The sequence below is a fragment of the Danio aesculapii genome, chromosome 25, assembly GCF_903798145.1.
Source record: "Danio aesculapii chromosome 25, fDanAes4.1, whole genome shotgun sequence".
In the NCBI taxonomy this organism is placed as follows: domain Eukaryota; kingdom Metazoa; phylum Chordata; class Actinopteri; order Cypriniformes; family Danionidae; genus Danio; species Danio aesculapii.
The window spans coordinates 2,228,831-2,239,894 of NC_079459.1; the positions used below are offsets into that span (position 1 = coordinate 2,228,831).

An 11,064-nucleotide genomic window follows, 5' to 3' on the forward strand; every position below is an offset into this window, starting at 1 on the left:
ATTTTGATTATTATTATTAAATAATTATATTAATTATAACAATAATAACCAACAACAATCCATTTCCCTCATAATTTACAGAAAATTAGATCAATAATTACTCATTTACTAACATATTTAAATAGTTATTCAGACATAAAATTGTCATTTGAAATCTTTATAAATTTGAAACTATTATTGACAAAATACTCGGATTTACAGAGTAATATTTTAATATGAAAATTGTGTGTGATCATTTATTATTTTATACATTTTAATAAATGGAGTTCATAATAAGTATTGCTTCATACTTATTAAATACATAAATACACAGGAAAATTAAAAAAAGAAATATACCACCCATACCTTCATATTTTATTTTCAAAAAGATAACTAGAAACATTACACACACACATTTTATAAATATCATAAATATTATTATAAGTAAAATATAATATCATAATATAAAACAAATATAAAATATTATAAACCCCTTAAATAAATGAATAAGGAAATTACGCATTGCATGACCTGCTTTATACATAAAAGATTGCATCGAATATAATGTGGGATGTTACCATATCTCCTGGTTGGTCTGAGCTGCATGTAAACGCTTCCCAAAGGGAGACTCGACTCTGTCTCTGAGCATCTGACATAAGCAGTATTTGGTGTTAAATGGATTATTGTCATAGCGAACAGCCTGAAGTGAAAACACAGAAGGAAAAAACGAAACATCAGAAAGGCACAGAACATCATTTGTTCACAATAAGAGAACAATAGTCAGTTTCAGGAAGTTCAAACTGCATTCATTTTCTCCACAGGGAAATTAATAATAATAACAATAATGATAATACCATAACTGTGTGTTGAGGCTGTAAATGATGGCATTTGTTGTTTCTTTGATGTTATTGTACTTTATTTTAATGGAAATTAATAATAATGATATTATTAATAATAATAATAATAATAATAAAACCAAAACTAATAAAATAATAATAATAATTAAACCATAACTGTGTGTTTCGAGGCTGTAACTGATGGCATTTGTTGTTTCTTTGCTGTTATTCTACTTTATTTTAAGGGAAATTAATAATAATAATATTAATAATAATAATAACAACAACAACAACAATAAACCATAACTAATAATAATAATAATAATAATAATAATAATAATAAACCATAACTAATAATAATAATAATAATAATAATAATAATAATAATAATAATAATAATAATAATAATAATCAACCTCACTAATAATACTACTACTACTACTACTACTACTACTACTACTACTACTAATAATAATAATAATAATAATAATAATAAACCATAACTAATGATAATAATAATAATAATAATAATAATACTGTGAGTTCTGAGGCTGTAAATGATGGCAGTTGTAGTTTCTTTGCTGTTATTCTACTTTATTTTAAGGGAAATTTATAATAATAATAATAATAATAATAATAATAATAATAATAATAAACCATTACTACTACTACTACTAATAATAATAATAATCCATAACTAATAATAATAATAATAATAATAATAAACCATAAATAATAATAATAATAATAATAAACCATAAATAATAATTATTGTAATAATAAACCATAACTAATAATAATAAACAATAACTAATAATAATAATAATAATCCATAACTAATAATAATAATAATAATAATAATAATAATAATAATAATAATAATAATAATAATAATAATAAACCATAACTAATAATGATAATAATAAACCATAAATAATAATAATTATTGTAATAATAAACCATAAATAATAATAATAATAATTATTATTATTATAATAATAAACCATAACTAATAATAATAAACCATAACTAATAATAATAAACCATAACTAATAATAATAGTAATAATAAACCATAACTAATAATAATAAACCATAACTAATAATAATAATAATAATAATAATAAACAATAACTAATAATAATAATAATAATAATAATAATAAACCATAAATAATAATAATAATAATAATAATAATAATAATAATAATAATAAATAATTACTACTAATAATAAACCATAACTAATAATAATAATAAACCATAACTAATAATAATAATAATAATAATAATAATAAACCATAACTAATAATAATAATAATAATAATAATAATAATAAATAATTACTAATAATAATAAACCATAACTAATAATAATAATAATAATAAACCATAACTAATAATAACAATAATAATAATAATAATAATAAACCATAACTAATAATAATAATAATAATAATAAATAATTACTAATAATAATAAACCATAACTAATAATAATAATAATAATAATAAATAATTACTAATAATAATAAACCATAACTAATAATAATAATAAACCATAACTAATAATAATAATAATAATAATAATAAACCATAACTAATAATAATAATTTAATAAATAATAAATAATAATTATAAAAAATAAAAATTATTATTATAAATTCTTTAACCAACAACATTTTAATTTGAAATTGATATACTGACATTTTGATATAATAACAATTACTATTATAATAATGATAATTATTATTTTTATTATTATTGATGCTTTGAAAAATAAATAATAATAATAACAACAACAACAACAACAACAACAACATCAATTATTGTTATTGTTACTATTATTATTATTATTATTGTTACTATTATTATTATTATTATTATTATAAATGCTTTAACCAACAACATTTTGATTTGAAATTGCTATGAAATGTAATCAAACAAATATAAACATTTTACTCAAACCCATGACTGCAGAAAATCCAAGCCAATGCATCTATGTAGATGTAAACATGTGCAAACATACATATGTGATGTACTCCTGCATGACTTGGTCTACAGACAGCGCCCCCTGCTGCCGGAAGACTGAAGGATTCCACATGGCGGCTCGAGCTAGCATGACGGATGAAGCTCCAGTGGACGCCCGAAACGTCTCGATGTCCTCAAATGCCTTCACGATGTCCGAAGAGCCACCACTGAAGACACGCAGACAGAAAAAAAGCATAGTATTTAGCACTTGTAAACAGCACATGAATTAAAGTGGCCCTATGCTTTATTGAAGCAGTTTGGGAATGCCAAATTTCAAAGATCACAACACGATCAAGACACGATGGTTCAGTGGTTAGCACTGTCGCCTCACAGCAAGAAGGTCACTGGTTCGAGTCCCGACTGGGTCAGTTGGCATTTCTGTGTGGAGTTTGCATGTTCTCCCGTGTTGGCGTCGGTTCCCTCCGGGTGCTCCGGTTTCCCCCAGTCCAAACACATGCTCTATAGGGGAATTGGATGAACTGGCCGAAGTGTATGAGTGGAGGGTTGCAGCTGGAAGGGTATCAGCCGTGTAAAACATATGCTGGAATAGTTGGCGGTTCATTCCAATGTGGCGACTCCTCACAAATAAAGGGACTAAGCTGAAAATGAATGAATGTATGGGAACAGTCTAAAACTGACTTGGCAATGACGGGTATGGAGACGCTCTGGGCCACGGCCTGGATGTAGTCACAGTGCACCGGGTGTCGCTGTCGCTCGTCTTTCATCCTGACAACAAGACAAAACACAAACATGACCAAATCTGACAATAAAAAACACAAGATAACTCCAGATGATTAGGGAACACATCGAACCTGCCATGAACCGCAATGGCCGCCACTCCTGTCTTTTCGATTCTCTTCACTAAATTCACAGTGTCCTCAATCTGAAAGAGCATGTCAAGATACATGAATAACCAGGCACAACAAATAAAGTCTCTTAAATAATGTACTTCCCCTTTGTTTTCCCACAGAATTAATCAATTATTTGGAAAAGCGTCACTTACTGTTGAGAGGATCCTGATTTTACACGTAACAGGCTTTGAGATTCCTTTCACAAGAGTGGTGAGAATCTGCACGAGACAAACACTTTAAAATTATTACATTATTATAACTTTATAATTCAGTAAGAAGTTAAACAAACAAATAAATAAATATATTAAAATTACAGAAACTTACATAAAATTATATAAGATTTTTCCAATAAATATATATGATTACTAACCTAATTTAAAAATAATAATTAGAATAGTAAACCATATTTCTTAATAACTCAACAGATTATACAAGATAAATACAAAAATATGACAATTAAATAATTAAATAAATACAAATTATGACAATTACAGAAATTTACATTAAGATTTTTCCAATCAATATATGATGTCTAACCTAATTTATTAATAATAAAATAATTAATATTATCATTATAATACGCTTCATTACTTCATAATTCAATCAGAGATTGCACAAAATAAATATTTAACAATTGCGGAAATTAACAATAAAAACTGAAAGATAAGATCTTTCTGTTCAAAACATGATGAATGCCTTAATTTAATAATAACAATAATTATTACAAAAATCAATTTCATAACTAAATAAGACATTATACAAAACCTATACAAATCAAAGATATTTACATTTAATCTTAAAATAAGATTTTTCTGTTCATATATGATGACTAAATTTAAAAACAACAACAACAACTATTTTATTATAAGCTTCATTAATTCATAACTCAATAAGAAATTATATAACTTAAGATATTAAAATTACAGAAATTTACATTAAAAACATAAGATTTTTCCAATCAATATTTGTGAGGATTAACCTTGTTTAATAATAATAATAATAATAATAATAATAATAATAATAATTATTATTATTATTATAACAACAACAAACTTCATAACTCAATAAGAGATTATTCAAAATAAATTAATATATAAAAAATAAAGAAACTTACATTAAAAACTTAAGATTTTTCCAATCAATATTTGTGAGGAATAACCTAGTTTAATAATAATAATAATGATTATTATTATTATTATTATTATTATTGTTGTTATTATTATAATAACAACAAGCTTCATTACTTAATAAGAGATTATACAAAATACATTAATATATAAAAATTTAGGAAACTTACATTAAAAAGTTAAGATAAGGTCTTTCTGTTCAGTATATGATTATAAATTAAATCTAATAATGATAATTATTATTACAATAATAACCTTCATAACTAAATAAGGGATTATACAAAATAAATATCTTAAAATTTTTATGTAAATTTCTGTCATTTTTATATAAGATTGTTCCAATCAATATGACTAGCTTAATTTAATAATAATAATAATAATAATAATAATAATAATAATAATAATAGTAGTAGTAATAATGATAATAACTTCATTACTTCATAACTCAAGACGTTACACAAAAGTAAATAAATATAACAATATTAATTATAATAATAAACTGTAGTACTTATACACCTGATGTAGTCCCGAAAAAGTAATTAAAAGAGTGTGTAAAACTCACAGCTTCAATTTTCTCAGGGTCAGAGAGAAGCGCTGAACCCATTCCTCCCTGTGTGAAATGAATGGAAAATTAATATATTTATGTATATTTATAGACGTCCATATGTATTGTATGTCTGACACAGGATCGGTCTGTACCTTTGTGGAGTATTCCTTTGGACAGCCCATATTCACATCCACAGCCGCCACATCATTCTCCCTGTTCATGAAACACAGCCACAGTAAACATATATTCAGCATTTACAGCAACACTACATGCTTTACTTGGTCTGTTATAAATACAGTATTTCCTGCTATAAATACAGTATAAATACAGGGAAATAAACAGGGTGGCTAATAATTCTGACTGCAATTGCATATGAGAGTAACAAAAAAATAAAAATAATTAAGCTCACACAAGTTTGGCCACAGCTAGCGCTCTCTCTGGATCCGCCGTTCCCTGAAACCCCCAAAACAACAACGCAATAATTAATTAATAATAATATGATAACATAATTAATAATGATATGCTCAGGAAAGAGCGAACTGACCATCTGAAAGACCACACGGCCGTTCTCTTTACTGCAGGTGCGAAACATCACGCGCTCGTCTAGAGCCACAAAATCAATCGTCTGCAGCACATCTGAATGCACAAACAATGCTTTATTATTACTATTATTATTAATGACTTATTGTAGTGTAACTGTGGCTCTGTTTTTGTTGGTAGTCTGAATTAGATTTGTTTTTATATTTCATGTTCAGTTGATGTTTGTATTTTATGTTATTTTATTGCGTGTCTTTTTTGTACGTCTAAAAATTTCCTGGCAACTAACTGAAATAAGTAAACAAACAAGTAAATAAATAAATAGTTAATAAATTAAGTAAAAAAATTTATAAATAAAAAGGTATACAAGTAAATAAATAAACACAGTAAATAAAGTAAATAAATAAAGTAAATAGAAAAGTATATAAATTAACAAGTAGATAAATAAGCAAGTAAATAAATAAATAGTTAATAAATAAAGTTACAAAATTAATAAATAAAAAAGTATATAAGTAAATAAATAAACAAGTAAATAAAGTAAATAGAAAAGTATATAAATTAACAAGTAAATAAACAAACAAGTAAATAAAGTAAATAGAAAAGTATATAAATTAACAAGTAAATAAATAAACAAACAAATAAATAAATAAATAGTTAATAAATGAAGTTACAAAATTAATAAATAAAAAAGTATATAAGTAAATAAATAAACAAGTAAATAAAGTAAATAAATAAAGTAAATAGAAAAGTATATAAATTAACAAGTAAATAAATAAGTAAATAAACAATTTGGTAAATAAATAACTAAAATAAATAAATAAACAAGTAAAAAATAATCAAGTAAATAAATAAATAGTAAATACATTTATAAATAAATAAACAAATAAATAAATACATAAATTATAAGTAAATAAAGTAAATAAATAAAGATAATAAATTAATAAGTAAATAAATAAACAAGTAAATAAATTAATAAGTAAATAAAGATAATAAACAAACAAGTAAATAAGTAAATAAATTAATAAGTAAATAAATTAACAAGTAAATGAGCAAGTAAATAAATAAATAGACAAGTAAATAAATAACCAAGTAAACAATAAACAAGTAAATAAAGATAATAAATTATTAATGAAATAAATAAATAAAAAGTAAATAAAAAACAAGTAAATAAATAAACAAGTAAACAATAAACAAGTAAATAAAGATAATAAATAAATTAATTAATAATGAAATAAATAAATAAAAAGTAAATAAAAAACAAGTAAATAAATAAACAAGTAAATATATATATATATATATAAATAATTATTTGCTAGGTTTGTTTAAAATGTTAATATTTAGTTTTTCAGTAAACGTCTAATAAGAGTTCTTATCTTAAAAAACTAACGAAAAAAAGTTTATTTGGTGCATTTTTGTTTCCGAAAGTAAATAAATAATAATTATTGTCATACGCTGTGATCACAAATCAGGGTTATTCCACCACATGTTGCTTTCTTAACTCTTCTGATGTTAAAACATTAATATTGTGTTGTATATAAATGAATATAAAAATCTTAACAGCTGAACAGTGAAAATATCCCTATCTTTTATGCAGGCATTTATTCTGAATATATAACATAACTTGAAACTTATAGCATTAAAAGATAGCGTATTGATTGTAATGTACTTGTGTCAGCCTGTTCTTGTAAAATTATGAAACAGATCATTTTTATAGACATATAAACCCCTTATAAATGTGATTTTTGCATAATAGGTTGTGTAGTTTCTGTGTTTTTTCCACTTCCTCAAAGTGTCTCCCTGCTGAATACTGATATCTCATACAATCAAAAGCAATAACAGGCTTACCGTTTTCCACTCGCTCACACTGGGCCATCTTAATATCAATCAGCTCCTAAAAACAAACATTCAGCTCTTCAGACTCAGAACAGTCAGGGAATTCAATGTGTAATGCATCATGATGATTCTCACCTCACAGTAAACAATATCTGCTCCGTAATCCAGAGCCAGAAGCCTCATGGGAAGAGTTCCTACCCGGACCATAGGAGCCAGAATATTCTTCTGGCTGAAACACAGCCTTCCCACAGTGTTCGCCATCATCATCTTCTTCGTCGTCGTCTTCATCATCCGCTGCAGATAAACATATAAATGAGTTACTAAAGGGACCGTTCACAGAAAAATCTGTCATTTGCTCAGTCAAGTGGTTCAAAACATTTATGCATTCTTTCTTTAGTTGAACACAAAGCAAGATACACTGAAGAATGCTGGGAAAAAAGCAGCCATTGACATCCATAGTAGAAACAAAATATATCATGGAAGTCAATGGCCGTTTTTAATTCCAGGATTCTCCAATACACTACCTGACAAAAGTCTTGTCATTGAATGCAGTTTCTGATGAACCATCTGTTGATCTGCATCCCAAATACTGCAAAAGACCTACTGGAACCCACATGGAGCCAAGATTCTGACAGAAATCAGTCAAGTTTGGTGAAGGAAAAGTCATGGTTTGGGGTTACATTTAGTATGGGGGTGTGCGAGAGATCTGCAGAGTGGATGGCAACATCAACAGCCTGAGGTATCAAGACATTTGTGCTGCCCATTACATTACAAACCACAACAGAGGGCAAATTCTTCAGCAGGATAGCGCTCCTTCTCATACTTCAACCTCCACATCAAAGCAGAGAAGGTCAAAGTGCTCCAGGATTGGCCAGCCCAGTCACCAGACATGAACATTATTGAGTATGTCTGGGGTAAGATGAAGGAGGAGGCATTGAAGATGAATCCAAATAATCTTGATGAACTCTGGGAGTCCTGCAGGAACGCTTTCTTCACCATTCCAGATGACTTTATTAATCAGTGATTTGAGTCATTGCAGAGATGTATGGATGCAGTCCTCCAAGCTCATGATGGAGTCAGACACAATATTCATTCTGTTTCCACTGCAGCATGACGACATATTCTATACTGGACATTATTGAAGGTTCAGTGACAAGACTTTAGTCCAAGCAAAGTCAGACTTTCTGTCCTGACTTTGCCATTCATATAAGCCACATCTGATACCAAATTATCAACTAGACGTCAAGTTATTATTTGTTGTTCCTAAAAACATTGATAGACGACAAGACTTTTGTCAGGTAGCGTATATCTTGCTTTGTGTTGTGAAGAAACAGGTTTGAAACAAGTAAATAATTTCAATTTGTGGCTGAACAATTGCGGTAAAGTAAACAGGATGGTTTATATACAAATAAATATATGTATTATTATCGTTTTACCATCATATAAAAAGCTTTAAAGTAACATTATCACGTCACATTAGCTATTAAACATTATTATTACCACAGCTAAAGTCAAAATCACATCGTAAAGCTGGCACAGAAACTATAAACCGTCTCTAAACTGTGTATCATGACTTCACAAAGCGATTATAGCAATCTACTTTGAAACAACACGCTAGAGTAGGCTGGAGCAGTCAAACTTAAGTCAGGCTTTAACACATTACTCAGTATTTATCCTTAAATAAGCTGATTAAATATATCCAAATGTGTTCGGTATTCTACTAAGACATATGTCTGAATAAATAGCAGTGGCTGTGTTATTATTATTACAGTGAAGTTATAGATATTTACATGAATCCAGCGCTGAAGTCGCTCTACATCGCAGCTGTAGTGAGTGAACACGCGTGAGCGACACTCGCTTCCGGTTTTGACGCCATCGCCAGTGTTGCCAGATGTTGCTGACTGTTTCCAGCCCAAAAGCTGTCGAATAACCAGGGGGAGATGTCGTGTCGGGGAGGTAGATCACAATCGTTTCTACACTGTTCTAAGCATATGTATGCGAATAAAGGGGGCTATGGCATCTCTTTGGGAAATCAAAACAGGTGTATGAGGGCAGATTGGGGCTAGTGGGCACGCCGTTGCAAAACCGCACAAATGTTCACCACCCGCCTATGTCATTTTTACCCACAAAAATAAATTTAAACACGCCCAATCTGGCAACACCGGCAATCGCCGCGCGACTGTCGGTTGCTAGAAAAGAGAAACAAAATCGCTGATAACAGGTAAATCACGAATCATTTTAATGTCTGAGTGAGATAAACTTATTGTCTTGTGGTAAATTACTTGGTTACACCTTTTTTCGAAAGTAAACAGTCCTCAACTGATCTTTATGAATCGTTTTTTTAGTGATTTGGTCAGTGGCGCCGTGGCTTAGTTGGTTAAAGCGCCTGTCTAGTAAACAGGAGATCCTGGGTTCGAATCCCAGCGGTGCCTTTTACAGTCAAACCTGTTTGATAGCTGAAAAATAAATATTAGACATCAATTAAATGCTGAATATTCGAGTATTCTTTGTTAATAAAATTAGTTAAGCTCGAGTCGATTAGTCCAACTCATTCCCTGATGCATCCTGAACTGAAGCAAGTTTGCTAAATGCCTCTTTATCGTGTATTAGTTAGCATTAGATGTGTAAAGTGCATTTTTATGTTGGTTTATTTCTTACAATTTGTATTTGTTTACTCATTTATTTATTGTTTTACTAATTGTTTTGTTTATTTTAAGGTGGACTGGATCTGTTTGCGGTGAGATAATATTTAAATGTAATGTTTTTAGCGTCTATAAAGTTAACGGAACTCAAATAAATCAATACAAAATCATAAATCAATCAATATAATCCAAAATAATATATAATAATACAATATAATATAAAAAATAATGTTAAACATTGTACTGCTTAAAGTAATCAATGGTAACTAATTAAAACACAACTTCTAATATAAATACTAAAATTATTATTAATATTAGGATTTTTATTTTGTGTAAAATACATTTCTTTTTTTTGTTCTTTCAAGCATTGAACTATACATTTTTAAAATCTGTTATTTAGCAGCTGCCAATAGCTCATAATTAACGGGAATTTTCATTAATTTATGCTTTTGAATTGCATTATGGGATCTTGATCTCTGCTCAAACAACTTTGATATCGAACAATTACTTTTATTTGCATTTTATCGACCTTATTCTTCAATGCTGAAGTGCGCTCGTTTTTGCGATTGTTTTAGAACTTCTGATTCAGCTGCCTATGCAAATGTATTATCTGGACCGGTTGAATAAATTATGATGCAAAACCATGCAAAGAAATAAAAATAAAGGTTTTAAATAAACAAAGGTTC

General features: G+C 27.6%; 1 protein-coding gene and 1 non-coding gene across 2 annotated transcripts in view; one reads left to right on the forward strand and one right to left on the reverse strand.

Moving 5' to 3' along the window:
* Positions 1 to 9,604, reverse strand: part of dus2 (dihydrouridine synthase 2) — a 12,433-nt gene extending 2,829 nt beyond the window's left edge. Inside the window, exons 1-12 of the mRNA XM_056451655.1 lie at positions 9,527 to 9,604; positions 7,872 to 8,030; positions 7,749 to 7,794; positions 5,911 to 6,002; positions 5,776 to 5,819; positions 5,519 to 5,579; positions 5,382 to 5,429; positions 3,845 to 3,910; positions 3,654 to 3,724; positions 3,481 to 3,567; positions 2,840 to 3,008; positions 558 to 679 (exon numbers count right to left, since the gene is read on the reverse strand). Coding sequence (XP_056307630.1) covers positions 558 to 679; positions 2,840 to 3,008; positions 3,481 to 3,567; positions 3,654 to 3,724; positions 3,845 to 3,910; positions 5,382 to 5,429; positions 5,519 to 5,579; positions 5,776 to 5,819; positions 5,911 to 6,002; positions 7,749 to 7,794; positions 7,872 to 8,027 — 962 coding nt within the window. The 5' untranslated portion in view covers positions 8,028 to 8,030; positions 9,527 to 9,604. The remainder of the gene's footprint in view (positions 1 to 557; positions 680 to 2,839; positions 3,009 to 3,480; positions 3,568 to 3,653; positions 3,725 to 3,844; positions 3,911 to 5,381; positions 5,430 to 5,518; positions 5,580 to 5,775; positions 5,820 to 5,910; positions 6,003 to 7,748; positions 7,795 to 7,871; positions 8,031 to 9,526) is intronic.
* Positions 9,605 to 10,094: 490 nt separating this feature from the next.
* On the forward strand, positions 10,095 to 10,168 carry trnat-agu (transfer RNA threonine (anticodon AGU)). The gene has a single exon. It is a non-coding gene; the product is annotated as a tRNA-Thr (tRNA).
* The last annotated feature ends 896 nt before the right edge of the window (positions 10,169 to 11,064 follow it).